At 49.8% G+C, this 20,620-nt stretch overlaps 1 protein-coding gene across 4 annotated transcripts in view; it reads right to left on the bottom strand.

The window, feature by feature from the left end:
* Positions 1–20,620, bottom strand: part of CABIN1 (calcineurin binding protein 1) — a 180,798-nt gene that overhangs the window by 133,182 nt on the left and 26,996 nt on the right. For all 4 annotated transcript variants that reach the window (XM_029619235.1, XM_029619238.1, XM_029619237.1 and 1 more), the window contains exons 10-14: positions 13,901–14,069; positions 8,941–9,077; positions 8,218–8,435; positions 7,645–7,723; positions 6,881–7,068 (exon numbers count right to left, since the gene is read on the bottom strand). In XM_029619235.1, coding sequence (XP_029475095.1) covers positions 6,881–7,068; positions 7,645–7,723; positions 8,218–8,435; positions 8,941–9,077; positions 13,901–14,069 — 791 coding nt within the window. The remainder of the gene's footprint in view (positions 1–6,880; positions 7,069–7,644; positions 7,724–8,217; positions 8,436–8,940; positions 9,078–13,900; positions 14,070–20,620) is intronic.

Raw genomic sequence — 20,620 nt, 5'->3', positions numbered from 1 at the left:
GACCCGGATATAAGCGAGAGAGGTAGACTGCTTCCGGGCCCTCAACAGTGTGGATATAACTTCTTCCTTATATCCCATCTTTCTCAATCTCCACTGTTCAAAAGCCAGGCCGCTAGACAAAAGCGATCACCTGATCAAAAAATATGGGACCCTGCTGAAGAAGGCGTGGGAGATGGCCGAGGCGGAGAGGGCCATCCGTGGTGAGGTTCACCAGATCCACGAACCACGGTCTGCGGGGCCACTAGGATGACGGGACCCTGATGGAGTTCTATTCTTCTGAGTACTTTCCCACCAGCGGCCAAGGGGGGAAAAAGTACAGGAGAATGTCGCGAGGCCAGGGAAGGACCAGCGCATCCACTCCTTCCGCGCAATGCTCCCTTCTGCGGCTGAAGAACCTGGGAGCTTTCGCATTGTTCATTGTGGCCATCAGATCTAAGTGGGGGGGACCCCACCTGAGGACGATCAGGTTCATCGCTCCGTCTGACGACTCCCACTCACCGAGATCTAGCCGTTGGCGACTGAGGAAATCGGCTTGAACATTCTCCTTCCCGCAATGTGGGAAGCTGCCAAGCAATCCAGGTGATGCTCTGCCCAGGCGAAGAGCTTGCTGGCTTCCAGAGCTACCAGGCGATTCCTGGTGCCTCCCTGCCGATTGATATAGGCTACCGTGGTAGAGTTGTCCGAGAGAATCCGCACCGCCTTGCGATGGAGCAAAGGAAGGAAAACCTTGAGCGCTAGAGCCTCCAGCCGATTGATGTGCCAGCGGGATTGAGCTGGGGACCAGTATCCCTGCATAGACTGGGTTTGACACACCGCTCCCCAGCTGGAGAGGCTGGCGTCCGTTGTGACAATGATCCACTGTGGCGTCTGGAGAAGCATTCCCTTCAGAAGGTGGGCAAGCGAGAGCCACCATTGCATCTCGGCGATGGTAGACTCGGAGAGCGGGAGAGGCGTCCAAAACTGCTCCGACACCAGTTTCCAGCGGGATAACAAAGCTTTCTGTAATGGACGCATATGCGCAAAAGCCCAAGGAACCAGATCGATAGTGGAGGCCATGGACCCCAGGACCTGAAGGTACTCCTAGGCCGTGGGTAGAGGAAGCGAGATAAAATTGCATACCTCTTCCCTGAGTTTGAGGCCTGAGCGTCTGGAAGGAACTCTAGGATCTGGGATGGCTGTAGCTTGCTCTTGGAAAAGTTGATTATCCACCTAAGGGAGGTCAGACACATCAGGACCCTGTCGACCACCAGCTTGCAGAGAGACTCCGACTTGGCCCGGATGAGCCAATCGTCCAGGTAAGGATGGACCAGAACTCCTTCTCGACAAAGAGCAGCAGCCACTACCACCATGACCTTGGTAAAAGTGCGCGGTGCTGTGACGAGGCCAAACGGGAGCGCCCGAAACTGGAAATGTTGACCTAGGATCTCGAACCGGAGATACCTATATGGTCGAGGCGAATTGGAATGTACAAGTAAGCCTCCGTCAGGTCGAGTGATGCCAGGAATTCGCTGGAGCGAACCGCCGCTATCACAGCCCTCAGGGTCTCCATTCGAAAATGGGGAACCTTGAGGGCCCAGTTGACTTGCTTGAGATCCAAAATTGGACGAAAGGAGCCTTCCTTTTTGGGAACGACGAAGTAGATGGAATATTGGCTGGACCCTTGTTCCTCCACTGGGACTGGAACTATGGCACCCAGTTCCAGCAGCCTGCTCAGAGTCTGGTCGACCGCTGGCTGCTTTCAACTTCCGCAGGGAGAGATTAGGTGAAGGTCCGGTAGGTCTCGAGCAAATTCTAACGTGTAGCTTTTGTCTATCACCTCTAGGACCCACTGACCCGTCGTAATCTTGGTCCATTCCTCGAGAAACAGGGACAGCCGTCCACCTAAGACGGCCCGTATTTCATTGGGAAGTGGACTTCGTGGCAGAGTGTTGTTGGCTACCATCCCAGAAGGACAGATGTCCACGAAAGGAATGAGACCAATATTGGGATCTGGAAGCATTGCCTCTCGGAAAGGAACCCCGTGCTCTGCTGTTATATCGATGTTGACCTCTGAAGCGAGAGCGGGAAGGAAAGAAGGACTTAGACTGTTTCGGGCGGTCGTCCGGCAGCTTATGAATCTTGTTCTCACCTAGAGATTTAATAAGCTGTTCAAGGTCCTCACCAAAAAGCAACTGACCCTTGAAAGGGAGAGTGCCCAACTGCGCTTTAGAAGAGGTGTCCGCAGCCCAATTCCTCAGCCAGAGGAGACGCCTGGCTGAGACCGCGGAGACCATGGCTCTGGCTTGCACCCGCAGAAGATCGTAAAGGGCAGCAGCTCCATATGCAATTGTGTCTTCTAGCCGGTCCGCCTGCTTCGCCTCTGCAGATGGGAGGTCTTGGGTGCTGAGTAATTGTTGAATCCACCTGAGGCTTGCCCGCTGCATGAGACTGCTGCAGATTGTCACCCGAACTCCTAAAGACAAGACTTCAAAGATGCGCTTGAGATAAAGTTCAAGTTTGTGGACCTGAACATCCTTCAATGCCGTGGCCCCCACCATGGTGTGCTTGGTAACCGCAGATACGGAGGAATCCACCTTGGGTATCTTAAGCATTTCCAGGCAATCCTCAGGGAGAGGGTAGAGCTTGTCCATTGCCCAACCCACTCGGAGTCCCACCTCTGGGGACTTCCATTCCCGAAGAAGCATCAGTTTGTGCATAGTTTGGAACGGGAACGTACGTGGAGGAGCCCTAAGTCCCGCCAGGACCTGGTCCACGTTAGCGGGCATAGAGGCTGTAACAGTGTCCTCAGGGGGCATCTCAATTCCCAGCGCCTTCAAAATGAAGGGAATGAGTGGTTCCAGTTCCTCCCTTTGAAATAGGTGAAGCACTCGTGGGTCGTTCCCCTCAAGGAGAGGGCTTGGAAGCAATAAATCAGTGTCCTGATCCAGATCAGGAACCGGCAGAGGTTGGGGGATGGGGGAGGGGAGTCCGGAGGCGGTGGAACCCCCCTGACTCTAATGGAACCCTGCCCCTCTGGCGCCACAGGAGGCTGCAGAGAAGAAACCCGCTGGCTCTTAGCTGGGGGGGGCCCTCCTCCTCCTGAAGGCTAGCAAGATAGGATTTGTGCATGAGAAGCACAAACTCTGTGGAAAAGCAAGGCTTAGACTTTCCGGAGGGTGAAGAGGAGAGGGAGGGGGGGAAAAAGGTCAGAAACCCCCTCCGGAGAACATGCAGGGCTCAAATCGGGAGGAGAAACCAGAGAATCGGGCTCACCTTTCTCCTGCAGCCCTGATTCAGCATCTGAAACTGCACCCAAAATGACCGCTGTTCCTGTAGTTTGCCAAGCAGGGAATGGCCTGGCCACGCGGCATGCAGCCCGACCCCGGGACGCTGGTTTCGCAGGTGCCAAGGAGGGGCCCCCCCACTCGGCAGGCACCTGGAGCAGAGCCCGTCGCGGGAGAGCCGTGTGGCATGCTCCCCGCAGGCCGTACAATCGCTGGGACGCGGCATGAAATGAAAGAAAAATCGCCCCGAAGAAAAAAACAGCTGTGCTGAGCCCTGCCGGCAAGAGAATGCAGACACTGAACTCTGCACGCTGCCGGAGCTATCCGCTGTCCTTAAAATCTTTTGCTGAGTAGCTCGGCTTAGTTTTAACTTTTTCTTCTGTTTTGGGTTGTTTTGTTTTTTTTTTAATTCTCAGCAAGCACAGGGGAATAAGCTTCCCTGCCAAAGGCCCAAGGAAGGACACTTCTCGGGGATAGACAGCCAGCAAGGGGGAGTGACTGGACCACCAGTATCGCCCCAAAAGGTCACCGGGAAATGGGAAGCCTAGGCTGACGAATCAAGAGGTAAAGTCCCCCTAGGCCCCCAGCAGAGAGTGGAGACAGAACTGTCTCCAAACAAACAGACAAATCTTTCAACAATTTTTTTTTTTTTTTAAATATCAATCAAAACTAATACTTGCTTGATCCTGATAAATAAAAGGTACAAAATCCCCACAGGGAGAAGAAATTAAAGGAGAAGGGGAACCGCAGGTTCAGCTGCCTGCATCTGCTGGAGACAGACAAATACTGAGGGGCTGCAGGGTAGGCTCTGTCCTGATATAGGATACCCTTTCAGTTTTGGTCTGTCTCCATCTGCTGGTCAGGAAGCTCAATCCGCGGTCTGGACTGATCTGGGTACATACAGGGAAATGTATGTTGGCTTGATCACTTCCTTTAGCCACTGCACAAAATTGTAGCCTTAGACACCTTCCCTCTCTTCTTTGGACCACTCCTCATTACAAAGAGGTGATCTGATCTATGGAAATCTTAACTGACTTTTAGATACCTCAATAATGCATGCCTCCCATCTAAAAGCCTAAGCTCCCCTGTGTGAGGCATAGAGGAATCCAAATCCAGAAAAGCTGGAAGCTCCACTGCCTGACTAAGATAGGCTGCTGAGACTACCTTAGGAAGAAAAGAAGCCACCATGCATAAAGATACCCCTAAATCTGAAGTGGGCGCATGTGTGCTCTTGCCCACGGCACTACTTCAAGGTTGCCATCATCAAACCAAGAACTTGGAGATAGCTCCACACCATCAGGCGTAATGTGTTCATCAACTGGCGCACCTGGGACATCAACTCCTGTATCCGTGTGGTCGGGAAGAAGAACTTGCCCTGCCTGGTGTTGAACTGGATTCCCAGATACTCCAACAACTGGGAAGACTTGAGACTGCTCTTGTCCAGGTTTACTAGCCAACTGAGTTCCTGAAGCAAGGAGGTCACCCTATTGGTCACCCGGAGACTTTCTTCCTAGGACTTGGCCCGAATCATCCAGTTGTCCAAGTACGGATGTACCAGTATTCCTTCTCTTCTCAAAGCTGCCACCATGACCACCATAATCTTGGCGCGGTGGCTAGGCCAAAGGACAGTGTCCGGAACTGATAATGGCGACCCAGTACAGCAGGGCTTCCCAAAATTTTAGTCAATGTGACCCCATTTTAGCACTCGAAAATTTGCATGACCCCAGATGATGACTATAACAAATTATCAGGAGTGCAGACCCCTCCATCTTACCCTCCCTGCACTACAACTAATTCCCTCTCTCAACTTCCATCCCTTCCATAGATTCCACTCCAGGAACTCCCAGTGTTTTCAGGGTCTGGGAAACCAAGGCCAGCAATTCATCTCTATGAAAGAACTGTAACATGGTTCGACATGGTTCTAATTCCAGGGGAATTTCCCCTTCTTCCAAGGGATCCTGCTCTCCATCTGTGCCATCAGGGTCCCCACTAGGGATACCCTTGGTCAGGCGGGGCATGACCAGAGGTCTGCCACCCAGAATGGGAGAGGGGGCCAGCTGGGGTTCCATTCGGACAGGGGCAAGCGAGGAAGTAGACTGCGCCTGTACAAAGGCCTGTAGTCCCTGGAAGGGTTCCTCCCAAGAAAAGGCCACTGGTCCATGCCATGCCCGGGGGGAACTGGGGTGGGCCCAGCTGAGTTTCCCTCTCCTATGGAAGACCCAGCCAAGGGGTTACTCAGATCCAGAGTACTTCCAGTTAAGGCTGCCAATCCATCATTTGAATGGGAGGAACCGGGCTCAGCAAAGTCTGGGGAGGCCAAATCCCCTTGGACTTCCTCACTGCTGACACAAGTTGGAATCCAGGACAGGCTGGGAAGCCCTAATATGACAAGCAGCGCAGAGAGCAAGGTGCTTATGTTTCTTGGTTGCCAGTGCGATAACGTGCGCTCGATCTGCTTGTGCTTAAAAATGTATGCATACAAATTTTGAGAGCCTAGGCGGGGCGCAGCGAGGCACAAGCACAACCTGTGCGCCCGGCATTTCCTGTTTCCTGCCCTTACTTTATTGTGCGCATAAGTACACACACGGCCTTATGCATGTGGCGTGTGCGCGGAGCCGATACACTGCACGTACAGACATCCTATGGCGGGCAATACAAGATGCACAAAGACGCGTTCAAGATGGCGCCACTACAGCCTATCATGCGGTGTGCCGACCAAGCTTAAAGCGGGGCCTAGCCCACTGGAGGGTCACTCAACCCACTCGTAAGGCCACCTCCCTGTGCCCCAACGGCATCAGGAAAGACGTCAGTACAGCGCGCCGAGCAAGGAGACAGGAAGAAGTCTTATCGAAACCCTTCTTCTCTGAAGGTAAATCATCTTCCTTTTTTTTTTTTTTTAAACTTTCCTGAGCTTAGCACTTACTGGCTGAGTACCGAGACGGTCTCCAGCTGTGGGGAGAGAGGGCTTTGGCCATCACCGTCACAACTGGTTTCCTGCACCCGCTGCCTTTCAGCTGCTCGAGCAGCAAAGTCCACGCCGGGAACCGACTACCAGACCAAGGCCACCTCTGAGGGATCTCGGAAATCGCCTCAGGAATTCTCAACTGGGGGAGGGACCTTTAGCTATCACCGCAGGACAGCGGGGCTCAATCTTTTCTCCAATTTAAAAGTAGAATTTCTTCTTCCAAAAGGTACAGCGATCTCCATAGGGAAAGCATGTCCACATCTGCTGGAGACGGAGAAATACTGAAGGGCTGAGGTCACTGATGGGGTTTATCTAAGGTGACGTCAGCTTTGAAACCTGACTCCATCTCCATCTGCTGGCAGGGGAGCACAACCCATTGGTCCTGAGTCCATCTGGCTACATGCTAGGAAATCAGTTGTGTTACTCAAAAACTAGGGACAAACAATGAAGTTACTAGGTGATATATTTAAAATGAATAAGAGAAAATATTGTTTTACTCACTGCATAATTAAGCTCTGGAATTCATTTCCAGAGATGTGGTGAAAGCTGTTAGTATAGCTGTATTTAAAAAAAGGTTTGGACAAGCTGCTGGAGAGCAGTGTTTTCCACAGCTATGAATCCTGAACAAATAAATGAACTTTCTGAGACTAACCTGCAAAGCCAGGAATCGAGCTTTTAGCCAGTACACACGCACCACAAACTCCAGCCAACCCTCCTCAAACAGGTCCCGCTGCGAGGAGGTGAAGCACAACTGCAGGAGGTCCCCAAGAAAATGAGTTCCTGGAAAATCAGGCCCAAATCGTCCCAATACAGATCCAGCAGGGCATGGCCGAGGAGAAACTGCAGAGAAGCACAAACATTCAGCCTACAAATGCAGAGAGAGCAGTGGAAGAAATGGCATAGGATCCAAGACATTTGAGCCTGACAACCGAAGCTCCAGGTGCAGTGAACTTTCCTGAGGAGAGTACAGTGCAAAATCCATTAACAGTGATGCTCCCAAAATTCATGTCCCCTTATACTGAATCTCATCGGAGCAAAGCTTGTATAATTGTGAATTAATCCTGCTGGTGATAAGACAGAGACATGGCAGCATGGGACTTCATCTCCTTAAATCTTCTCATCTCTTTCACATACCAGTGCTCTTCTTTTAAAATACATTCCTAGCTATTCCTCCTCATCTATGGTTTAACATTACCTGCACCTATCAGTGCACTCCCCAAAGTCCTAAACAGTCCTCAGCAGCAGTAGCTGGTCTCATATGACAATGCTGAAATGGCAGCTTTAAATGAAAAATCCCTTTACTACATTGTTTGCTCTTCAGCTACGATGGGAAGTGCCGCTTTAATAAACTCTGATGTGTTTCTCCACCATAAAGACACGGGTGCTTGTCCGCCTGGCACCCAGGGCTCTGCTTACCTGTGGAGCTCTTCCCCTTGGCCAGCAGCCACTGGTCCAGCTGCAGCTCCATGCAGGACAGGCACATCAGCATCATACCCTGCGGGGGGGGGGGGGGGGGAATGGGGTTACAGGAGAGAGGCAAACAATTTGGTTCTCCACTTGATTGCATTTCATTTACCCAGCAATTCCTCCTCCTCTAAACTGTCAGGCCAGCGGATCCACTGTAAGCGACTACACTGCCACCATCCTAATCTCTAGGAGGGTAAAAATAGACTGACTGCCCTCCTCAAATAAGGCTAAAAGCCATGGCACGTTGCTAGCTGCATTAAAAGGAGGAAGGAAAGCAGCACGCGTGCATGGGATTTCCAAGAGCACGTGTGCCATTTTACCCCCACTTGGGCACCTACACTAATCGCTGTGAACACGTGTACTTTGCAACTGCTCCCCTGTGGCCTGTTACCCCTTTGGGAACTAAAACAGCCTGGATACTGTGCATGCAACCCGGGGTATTGAAACTTGCCCCCAGTGAGCCTAATCAGGGATGCTGGGCTGCAGCGAGACTCCCGAGGTGCACACGTTGTGTACAATTACCCTGATATGCTGGTTGCTGCAGTCCCTTAGTAGTGGGTTAGGCAGGTTGCTGCAATGCTTTCTCCAGCTGTTGTACATATTGAGCACCACCTCAGCCAAGCCAGGGGGCCACTTCACCAGAAACTTCTGGCTAATAACCTTCAGGTACCGCATCATCAGCTCCAGGATCCCGCCATTGTTCTGGTTATCTAACAGAAACTCATGAACATCTTGCTTCTCTATAGAGAGAGAGAGAATAAAAGACAAACCACACACCCCATGTAGAGCAAGACAACATAAAACACATGCTGTGCCATTCCAACCTTTTGAGTAATGTGATTGTGCATCACTATGTCCAGTCTCTGCCCTGCAAGAGAACACTGTAAGGAGTGAAGCATCCCTTTCTGTTCCATTACTGCACCTCAAGAAAAATCAAGTTTGAAATGGTAAAGACCAATGGTTCTTAACTGAGTCAGTCTGCTTTTCAGGATAGCCACAGTGAATATGCATACGATATACTGGCATACAATGTAGGCAGTACAGGAAAACCTCTCTCACTGAAAACTCGGCTGGATAACCCCTGGGGACTAGGTTGAGAAATGCTGGCGTAGCCTCTGGTAATGTGGGAAGTGAGGTCAGGCAAAAGAGTAAACTAGAAACCACTCCTCACATGGATTTAATCTTTGTGTCAGCAATGAGATAAACGCCTGGTGGCATTGAGAGATGGGGCGGGGAAGTCCTCACCAGACTCCATAAAGGTGGTGGAATCATAGGACATTCTGTGTAGCCCCAAGAGCTGAAAGTCCTCCTGCTTGACCTCTGACTGGACCTCATCGTTACTGAAAGGATCATCTTCTTCCTCTGGGTCCAGCTTACGGAATCTGTGGAAGGAAAGAGACTTTTGTTCTCAATGTATGTGCAAAACCCCATCACAGACCGGCAGCTGCAAGTCAAGTCTTCCACAGAGTAAGAGAAAGTAAAGTTGCTTACCTGTAACAGGTGTTCTTCTAGGACAGCAGGATTTTAGTCCTCACACATGGGTGACATCGGATGGAGCTCGGCACAGAAAACTTATGTCAATGTTTCTGGAACTTTGACTAGGCACACTGAGCATGCCCTATACCATGCGTCCATGTTGGGTCCTTCTTCAGTCTCACAACACAGAATAACGATAAAGATAAAATAAAAAATTTGGAGAAGCCCAACTCCGTGAGGTGGCAGGCGGGTTTCGTGAGGGCTAACATCCTGCTGTTCTAGGAAATTACCCGTTACAGGTAAGCAACTCAGCTTTCTCCTAGGACAAGCAGGATGGTCGTCCTCATAGATGGGCGAATCCCTAGCTACAGGCTGCTCCCCAACACAAAAGGGGACCAGACACCAATCAGGTGCCAACGGGCACAACAACCACAGTGCTGGTGGTTACAGAGGGGGAGACAGCCTGAACCCAAACAATAGACCCTAGGCAGGGAGAGTTGGGTTCTATACCTTGAAGAGATTCCTGAGGACAGACTGACTGAACCTACTGTCACGTCAGCCATCCCCCATCCAGATAGTAATGGGATGCAAATGTGTGGAGAGAACTTTACGTTGCAGCCTTGCAGATCTCCTCCATGGGAACTGCTTGCAAGTGGGCCACCGATATTGCCATGGCTCTGACAGAATAAGCCTTGACATGACCCTCAAGATGCAGTCCCGCCTGGGCATTAACAGGAGATGCAATCTGCTAGCCAACTAGATAATGTCTGTTTGGTAATGACAACTCCCAAACTATTCCTATCAAAAGAAATAAAAAGTTGGGTGGACTGTCTATGGACTTCTGTCCACTCCAGATAGAAGGCTAAGGCTCTCTTGCGGTCCAAACTGTACAGTGCTTGTTCGCCTTGGTGCGAATGGGGCCTGGGAAAGAATGTTGGCAGGACGATTAACTGGTTAAGATGGAAATACGTCACCACCTTAGGCAGGAACTTAGGATGTGTATGCAAGACCACCCTGTCATGAAAAAACTTAGTGTAAGGTGGATAAGTCACTAAGGCCTGGAGCTTGCTGACCCTGCGCACTGAAGTGACTGCCACCAAAAACATGACCTTCTAGGTTAGGTACTTCAAGTCACAGGTGCACAGTGGCTGAAAAGGACCTTTCATCAGCTGAGCTAGCACCATGTTGAAGTCCTAAGACAAAGCAGGAGGCCTTAGGGGAGGCTTCAATAGAAGCTGGCCTCGCATGAAACATACAACTATAGGCTGTACAGAGATGGGCGTACTATCTACACCTGATGGTATGCGCCAATTGCACTAAGATGAACTCTAATGGAGTTGGTTTTCAAGCCAGCTTCTGATAGATGTAGAAGGTAGTCAAGAAGTTTTTGTGTGGGGCAGGAGAACAGATCTAGGGCCTTCTGCTCACACCATACGGAAAACCTCCTTCACTTCCGTTCATAGGACTTTCTAGTGGAAAGCTTTCTGGAAAACACTAGGACCCAAGACACCTTCAGAGAGATCGAGCGGATGCAGAATTAACCTCTCAGCATCCAGGCTGTGAGCGACAGAATCTGGAGGTTGGGATGCCACAACCTGCCTCGGTCTTGAATGATGAGCTCTTGAGAAGTCCCCAGACCAATCGGTTTCCGAATGGACACCAGACTTATCTCAGCCACAGGAGCTATGAGAATTATAGTCCCTTGGTCCTCTGGAAGGGAAATGGAGGATACGCGTACAGAAGACCCTTGCCCTAACGGTAGGCAAAGGTGTCTGAGGCAGGTTTGCCATCTGTTCTGTACAGGGAACTGAACTGAGACACCTTTCTATTGCAGGAGGCACGAACAAATCCACATCTGGGCTTCCCCAGAGGTGGAAGATCTAATTCGCTCCTCCCTTGTCCAGAGACCACTCGTGGGGTCTGAAAGCACAACTTGGTCTGTTCGTTATCACGTTCTCAGTTCCTGCTAGAAACATGGCCCTAAGCACCATCCCGTGGGACAGGGCCCAGGACTGCTTCCTGACACTGGAGGTACGACCCTGTGCCTCCCTGCTTATTAACATACCCACATAGCTACCTGGTTGTCTGTTTGAATCAGGATAATTTTGTTGGACAGCCGATCTCTGAAAGCCCATAGCGCATACCTAATCACACGGTGCTCCAGGAAACTGATTCGACAATGCGTTTCCTGGGCAGACCAGAGGTCCTGGTTCCAGAGCCCCTCTACATGAGCTCCCCACCACAGGGTGGACGCATCCATGGTAAGGACAATTTGGGGAGGGGGACTCTAGAAAGATATTCCCTGTTCCAAATCTGAGAGTACCCGCCACCAGGACAAATAGTTCTGGAGAGACGGGGGTGATTCGATTGCGATCCTAGAGGCTCTGCGTGACCTTGCACCACTGCAACCTCAGGGTTCACTGGGCTCTGTGCATAAGCAAATGTACCAGGGGAGTAACATGGATGACTGCGGCCATGAGGCCCAACAGCCTCAACATTTGCCGAGCTGATACCTGCTGGCCCTGGACTGCGGCAGGAAGCATACCTCGAGGTCTCCCGATAGGACCCGGAGAGGGAGGGCTTACCAGCTGAGGTTCCGTCCGGAGAGGGCAAGTGAGGTAGCAGACTGCGCCTGTACAAGGGTTAAAGACCTTGAAAGAATTCCACCCAAGAGGAGGCGGCCGGGTCCATGCCTAGCCAGGGCTTGGTACCGGGATAGGTGCCGCTAAGTTTCCCTCTCCCATGGATGACCCAGACCCGGGGTTACTCAGATCCGGGATACTTCTGGTTAAGGATGTTGCTGACCCATCCACTGATTGGGAGGATCCAGGCTTAGCAAAGTCTGGGGAGGCCAACTCTCCCTGGGCTTCGTCACAGTGCTGACATAAGCAAGAATCCAGGTCAGACTGTGCAGCCCTAATATGACAAGCAGTGCAGAGAGAAAGACGCTTATATTTCTTTGCTGCCGGAGCCATTGGTGATGGTAACTAATGTGTTCAGATGGCCTGGGTTTAAAATATTATGCATACAGATTTCAGGCACCTACGTGGGCCGCAGCAAGGCGCACGCACAGCCCATGTGCCCAGCTTTACTTGTTTTCTTTGCCTAGTAAGTTTTGCGCGTATGTACGCACGATGTTATGCGCACAGCGCGTGCCAAAGCTCTATGGTGGGCAATACAGGCACAAAAATGCGCGAAAGATGGCGCTGCTGCGGCCTACCGCTTAGTGTGCCAACCAAGCCTAAAGTGGGATCTAGCCTACCGGAGGGCCGCTCAACAGCCCACTTCATCTTACCACAATGGGATCGGGAACAATATCAGTACGGTGTACTGAGCAAGGAGACTGGAGGAAGTCTTACCGAAACCCCTCCAACATCTCTGAATCGGGAGGAAATTCTCTTCTCTTTTTTTTTTTTTCTTTTTACTTCCCTAGACTCAGCACTTACCGACCAAGTACAGAGATGGTCTCCGGCTGCAGGGGAAGAGGGCTTTGGCTGTCACCGCCATACTCAGCTTTCTGCACCCGTTGCCTTTCAGCTGCTTTAGCAGCAAAGTCCACGCCGGGAACCGGCTACCAGACCAAGGCACACCTCTGAGGGATCTCGGAAATCACCTCAGGAATTCTCAGCTGGGGGAGGGACCTTTAGGTATCACCACAGGAGAGAGGGGCTCGATCTTTTCTCCAATTTAAAAGTAGAATTTCTTCTTCCAAAAGGTACAGCGATCCCCATAGGGAAGGCATGTCCGCATCTGCTGGAGATGGAGAAAATACTGAAGGGCTGAGGTCACTGCAGGGGTGTATGTAGGGTGATGTCAGCTTTGAAACCTGACTCCATCTCCATCTGCTGGCAATAGAGCATAATTCTGAGTCAATCCGGCTACACGCAAGGAAAATAAATTTTTACATAAATACATAAAGAAGCCGTTCATTTGGGAAGTCCCTTCAACAGCAAACAGTACAAATCCATAGACAACAAGCCCCCAGAGAAACGAGAACTTCAGCTGAAACAGAATAATCGTTCTATGCAAAGCCCAAGGGAAAAACACCATTTCTCTGTCCTGCACACTGCTAACTGCCTTTTTCTCCCCTCATAATATTTCAGCTGTATGGAATAAGGCACATATATGACAAGGCTTCATCCTCATGACAACGAGCCTCTGTAGAGCTGGAATCAGAGCAATGTTCTGAAGGTGCTCAAGCTTGAATGGCTGACAGCTGGAAGGTATCCTTAACTTGAATTGTGTAGAAGGGCAGACCAATCTGCCATTATGTTACTGTGACAGAAAAGCCACCCTCATGCAGGAGATCTGGGTCTGAATGCTGAACCCCACTTCTGCAACTCAAGCCAGTTGGGGATAGCGATGCTGCAGAAGCAGTGTTCACAGGTCCTGGTGGCAGAGTCCCAATCACTGCACAACCATGACACACTGTGGGCAAATGCAAGGTGTACACAGAGCAGGTTCTGAAAGGGTACGGAGACTGTCGCCACTCCCAAGCTAAAAACAGGTCCCATTCTCAGCCAGGGTGCACTATAGGTGCGACACCAACCTAAAACAAAACTCAGCTTTACATTCCAGACAGCAACCAAAAATGGTACTGACGGTTCTTTAGCAGCACTAAACACCACAGCACAATACCACAAGCTTCACACATCTGTGCTGCAGCTTCACCCATCATGGCCCATCCCCTGAGCGCCCACCATAAGCAGCCCTGCAGAGGTCCCCGTACCTGGAAGGCAGAAACTTCACCAGCAGTTCCTGGAAATCTATTTTCTCCTCCTTCTTACACTTGGTGTTTCGCACACGAGCCGAACGTCTCTTGGCTGTCTCACCGCAATCATCTGTCATTTTCCTCCGTTTCACCCCTTTCCTGCTCTTGTCACACATGGAGGGATCGCCTAGAAAACAGGGGCAATGGTTTCACAATACCTACACTGCAAAGTAACACTGCTAATTACAAACATGGGAGCATGTGGGAAGATCCTAGCAGAATTTAGATGCTTTATCCCCACTGAGATAGCTCTGGTGGTTTAGTGGAGCAGAGCAACCCCAAAGTCTCCGAGCAGCTGCATGATGACTTTTGCACCATCACGCAACAGGGGCATAAGTCACTATCTGGCTGGCTGGTTCTGGGCCCCACTAGACCACCAGGGCTACTTAAGAAACAGTCAGAAAGAGTGATGTAGGGTGGGAGGGGGGAAGAGATCCAGAAGGGAATTTTAAAAATGGAAAAACCTTTTCATATTTTATTTTTAAACTTTGGCTGCCTCAAGGGGTTGGGGGGTGGTCTCCAGAGACACCCAGGGATAATCAGGATGCACCCAAGTAATGTGGCTTGTGAATTTTGAGGCAAGCTGCATTATTTGATTAGCAGAAGATCTACTACTATTAATGAGCTGATCGGCATGCATTTCCATGCAAATCAGCTCACTGCGCCCAGAATTTGAATATTTATTTATTTATTTATTTATTTATTTATATATCCTTATATACCGACTTTCAAGTTCATTTCAAGGCGGTTTACAATAAAGTTGAGTTGCAGTAGCAAAGCTCAAGTAAATACACAAACATATAACATACCCTGATGTTTCTTACATAGCCAATATATAATTAAACTAAAACATATTACAAAATTATCATAGAAAGCCACCCATTTATTTATTACTAGTAGAATTACCCTACATTTTATACATTTAACCCCTCCTGTCATCCCTATTATTCATAAGTTTACCCTTCCTCACCAAACCCTTGTCCATCAAGTCATCTCCCATTTCGCCCTTCTCCCCTTGCTATAGTTACTATAACTGCTCCGTCTGTAAAAATAAAATAAGATCATGATTGGTTGGGAAAGGCCTGTTCAAATAGCCAGGTCTTTATTTGTTTCCTGAAACTATTTATGTTCTCTTCTAACCGAATCTGAACAGGCAGGGAATTCCACATCTTTGGTCCCGCCAAAGACAAGGATCTCTCTCTAACTGAACTCAAATATATTTCACATACTACCTGTTACCTCTGTGTTAGGGTTTTACCGAGTAGTAAAGCCCTAGCACAGCTTCGTAAATCACCCCCATTGTAAGAACAACTAATGCTTTTATTAGGAAAGTACTTAAAGGGAAGAGGAAAGAGAGGCCGCTATGATTGTCGAAAGAAGAGGTTGAAAAGGAAAGGGAGAAAAGGTGCTAACTTCATAAACTATAAGCGATCTTAGAAAGAGGAAGACAGGTGACAATCTGGAAAAACTAAGAGAAGCTGAAGAAATAGAAAAGAGAGCAAAGATGCAAAATGAAGAAAAAATAAATATGGTAAAATAGGGGGAGAAGACTTGCTGATGTCACCCTATATAGGGTTCCATGCGTAGTTCAGCCTGCCAGATTTCTCTGTCTTCTGGAGTCAGATCTTGGACTCCCCCCCCCCCCCGCAGAGTAAAAACTTATACCAGGAAACTCCCAGACAGAGGGGTGCTGGCTTGAATTCAAGCCCCTCTCTTGCTCTCCTTCTGCCTTTGACAGCAGCCTCTTAAGGGGGAAAAAAAAAAAATAACTGAAGCAGCAGCAAGAGAATGACCTGCCCAGCAGAAGTAGCCTTGCGGCTGGTGGGAAGCCTGGATTCCGGTTGGCCTGGTGCCTCCTTGAGCAGTACAGGGGACGAGGGGGAAGATATGATGGTGTTGACGGAGCATGAGAAGCATACCAGATCTTGTGCAGCTTGTGGACTTTGTGGCGCTGTTACAGGCACCAGCTACTGTTCGGTGGGGGGGTTCCCGAAAAGGGGGACACAATATTTTTAATAATTTTTCTTTATACTTTGGTTGCCTCAAGGGGCAGGATTCACTTGGGGTTCTATAAAAGGATGGCCATCAAGTAGTCCACAGTTGGGGTACCTAAGCCGCGGTGTTTTACTGCTGGGGAAAACACCCTGGGATTCTGTAGTACAGCTTAGGGCATGAAGGATGGACCGGTACAAAGCTGTAATGCCCCTGGAGTCGTCCGGAGGAACAGTTCCCGACACAACAATGCCTGTAGTTCAGAGATGTGACGTGCTGAGCATATAGTAACCAGGAACATTGTTTTCAGGATCAATAAACACAAGAAAAGACTGTGAAGCGGCCAAAAGGAGGGCCCTGCCAAAAACTCCAATACTAGATTAAGATTCCACAAGGTGCTTCACTCCTTTCAGAAAACGGGCCATGTCCGGTTGAGCTTACAGGCGGGTTCCATTCACCTTGCCCCTGAAAAGGTTTGACCCTTAACTTCTTCAAGGAGTTAAAGGTCAAACCTTTATTCAAGCTGTCCAGCAAAAATTCCAGAACTAGTGGGATTCTGACCGTCCAAGGGGAAACACTGCGCCCCTCGCATCAGGACTCAAAATACTCTCCAGACCGGCACATACACTAAGGATGTAAAGAACTTCCATGCGTGGCATAAGGTGGCAATTACTGCCGCAGAATATCCTCGCTTCATCAGGCGAGCTCTCTCAAGGGCCAAACCATAAAACAGAATTGAGTCAGATCCTTGTGAAGGACCGGTCCCTGCTGAAGCAGGACCCTGTATGGTGGAAGGCATAGGGGGGGGTCTCCACCAGGAGTCTCCACATATTTGCATACCACAGATGCCTGGGCCAATCTGGAGCTACCAGTAGGACTAATCCCCTGTGGAGCTCAATTCTGCAATGACCCTGCCTAGCAGGAGCCACAGAGAGAAGGCATATAGCAAGTCCTCTTCCGGCCAGGTCTGAACTAGAGCGTTGATCCCCAGGGGCCTCGAATCTCTTCTGCGACTGAAGAATTGGGGAACCTTAGTATTGTGAGATGCAGCCAGATGGACGGGAGGCCCCAGCGATCTACCATCACCTGAAAGACGTTGGCCAACAACGCTCACTCTCCTGGATTCAGACTCTCCCTGCTTAGCAAGTCTGCATTGACGTTGTCTTTTCCTGTGATATGGGAGGCAGAGATCATCTGTAGATGTATTCCCGCCCATTCCATAAGGAGATCTAGCTCCTGTGACACTTGCTGGCTCTTTGTTCCCCCCCTGCCGGTTGATGTAAGCTACAGTTGTTGCATTGTCTGACATTACGCAGACCGCTTGATCTTGGAGTATGTTGCTTTATGTTCCAGAGTGCCTCTTCCTTGGTACAACGCCCCTGGGCCGTCAGTTCCTGACAGTGAGCTTCCCAGCCCCAGAGGCTCGCGTCTGTCATGAGGATCAGCCAGTTCAGTGGGAAAGGGTTACACCCTTGCCCAGACAAGCTTCCTGCAGCCACCACTGGAGCCAAGAGCATACGTCCATCAGTAAGTGGAGGTGAATAGAATAGTCTTGAGACAGAGGGTTCCAACGTGTCGGCAGGGAGCGTTGAAGTGGTTGTATGTTTGTCCTCGCCCACGGCACTCTTTCCAGGGTTAATGCCATCAAACAGAGGACCTGAAGATATCTCCACACTGCCGGGCGTATCATGTTTGTCAACCAACACACTTGGGACATCAAATTCCTTATCCACGTGGACGGGAGGAAGACCTTGCCCTGCTTGATGTTGAACCAGACTCCCAGATATTCCAAGGTCTAGGAGGGTTTGAGATTACTTTTTTCCAGGTTTACGACCAGAGTTTCTGAAGGAGGGAGGTTACCCTGCTGATCAACCGGAGACTCTCTTCTACGGATTTTGTCTAGATCAACCAGTCCAAATACGGGTGCACCAGGATTCCCTCTTTTCTCAGTGCAGCCGCTACAACCACCATAATCTTGGAAAATGATCTGGGGGCAGTGGTCAGGGCAGCGCCTGGAACCGATAATGGTGGCCCAAGTACAGCAAAGCATAGTAAACACTGATGTTCTTGCTAGATTGGAATATGAAGGTAGGACTCAGAAAGGTCCAGGGAGGTTAAGAACTCTCCCTCTTTAAGGACATAAGAAATTGTCATGCTGGGTCAGCCAAAGGGTCCATCAAGTCCAGCATCCTGTTTCCAACAGAGGCCACAAGAACCTAGCAAGTACCCAAACACCAAGAAGATCCCATGCTACTGATGCAATTAATAGCTGTGGCCATTCCCTAAGACAACTTGATTAATAGCAGTTAATGGACTTCTCTTCCAAGAACTTATCCAAACCTTTTTTGAACCCAGCTGCACCGATGCACTAACCACATCCTCTGATAAATTCCAGAGCTTAATTGTGCGTTGAGTGAAAAAGAATTTTCTCAGATTAGTCTTAAATGTGCTACTTGCTAACTTCCTGGAATGCCCCTTAGTCCTTCTATTATCTGAAAGTGTAAATTGATTTACATCTACTCGTTCAAGACTCTCATAATCTTAAAGACCTCTATCATATCCCCCCTCAGCCGCCTCTTCTCCAAGCTGAACAGCCCTAACCTCTTCAGCCTTTCCTCATAGGGGAGCTATTCCATCCCTTTATCATTTTGGTTGCCCTTCTCTGTACATTCTCCATTGCAACTATATCTTTTTTGAGAGGCCATTATCATGGAGCGCAGAGTTTCTATGCGGAAATGAATCACTCCTTGATGTCGGTTGACACTAGAGGTCCAGGATGGGGCAAAAGGAAACCTCCTTCTTGGATACGATGAAATAGATGGAATAATGCCCTGTATTTTCCTGGGGCACAGGTACTGGGATTATAGCCTTCATCCTGAGGAGCCTTACCAAGGAAGACTCCATTGCCTGCTTCTTGTGCTAGGAGTGGCAAGGAGACATCATGAATACGTCCCAAGAAATACTGCGAAATTCCAGCGCATATCCTTCTCATATGACCTCCAGTACCCATTTGTCCGTAGTGATCTCGACCCACCGCTGGTAGAAGAGGGACAGTCAACCCCCTATCTCCTCATTTCAAGGGTGGATCGGCAAAACTTCATTGGGGGGGGGTTCAGACGAACCTGAACCCGAGCTTGCCCCTCTCTTGGGCCGTTTACTCCAAAAGGAATGAGACCTCCCAAAGGATCGAGACCTCTGAAATGTTGAGTTTCTGTAGGGATGAAAGCATTGGGATTCCTTGATTGACCCCTCATGGGCAAGGGGCGCTGTAACTGCTCTCTCTTATCTTCTGGTAGACAGGGCACTGGAGATTCACCCCATTTACTGGCCTGCTTTTCCAATTTGCTTCCGAAGAGTAATAATCCCTTAAAGGGCATCTTTGTGAGGTTTGCCTTAGATGTTGCTTCTGCTGACCAATTTCGCAGCCACAGCTGTCTTCCGGCCACTACCACTGAGTCCATTCCTCTGGCCGAAGTACAGACTAGGTCAGAGCCCGCAGCAGCTAAAAAGGTGGCAGCAGGTTCCATAACCTCTCTGGAATTCTTCCCCCGAGTCATCCACCTTCCGAGAGAGGAGCAGGCATGAACGAGCTACCAGGGCACAACAAGAAGCAATCTGTAAGGTCATTGCTATAGTGTCAAAGGCCTGTTGAAGGATGGACTCCACACGCCTATCATGCGCATCCTTCAAGGCTGCTCCTCCCTTCACTGGGATAGTTGCTCACTTCTAGACGGTGCAGACCAGTGCAATCACTTTAGAGAAACTCAAACGTTCTCTCACTGCCGGATCCAGTGGGTATAGAGCTTCTAATGCTCGTCCACCTTTAAAACTTTCTTTGGGGCGTCCCATTCCAGCAATCAACTCCTAGATGGCTTTCAGCACTGGAAAATAGCAAGAGGCTTTCCGTAGAGAAACCAGAATGGGACTCTTCTTTGGTTCCGTCATAAAGTCTACCCCAGGAAATCGCAGCATCTTCAGGGCCTGGGAAACCAGGGCTGGCAATTCATCTCTATGGAAAAAACATAACATGGTCCGATATGGTTCTAAACCTGGTGGGATTTCTCCATCTTCCAAGGAATCTGGATCCCCTTCTTTGTCCATGCTGTCTGGGTCCCTGCCAGGCATACCCTTGGTGAGGCGAGGCATGTCTCAAGGTCTGCCGATAGGGCTGGGAGAGACTGTGCCTGTACGAAGACTTGAAGGCCCTGAATAAATTCCACCCAAGAGAAAGCAGCTGGGACTATGCCTAGCCCAAGAAGGACTGGGGTAGGTGCCACTGGATTTCCCTCTCCCATGAAAGACCCAGTACCGGGATTACTCAGATCCGGGGTACTTCTGGTTAAGGTTGTGGCTGACCCATCCTCTGATTGGGAGGAGCCGGACTTAGCAAAGTCTGGGGAGGCCAACTCTCCCTGGGCCTCCTCACAGTGCTGACATAAGTAAGAATCCAGGTCAGACTATGTAGCCCTAATATGACAAGCAGTGCAGAGATAATAGCACTCATGTTTCTTTGCTGCCGGAGCCATTCGGGACAGTAACTGCCTGTTCAGCCAGCTTGTGCTTAAAAATGTTTGTGCATACAGATTTTGGGCGCCTATACAAGGCTGCAGCAACAAACACAGCCCGCATTTACCTAAATTCTGCGCGCACATACATGCGCGGCATTAGGTGCACAGCGTGTGCGCA

Source organism: Rhinatrema bivittatum, chromosome 11 (assembly GCF_901001135.1).
Source record: "Rhinatrema bivittatum chromosome 11, aRhiBiv1.1, whole genome shotgun sequence".
Lineage (NCBI taxonomy): Eukaryota > Metazoa > Chordata > Amphibia > Gymnophiona > Rhinatrematidae > Rhinatrema > Rhinatrema bivittatum.
The sequence above is the reverse complement of the archived record's forward strand: the minus strand, read 5'-3'. Positions and strand labels throughout refer to the sequence as shown.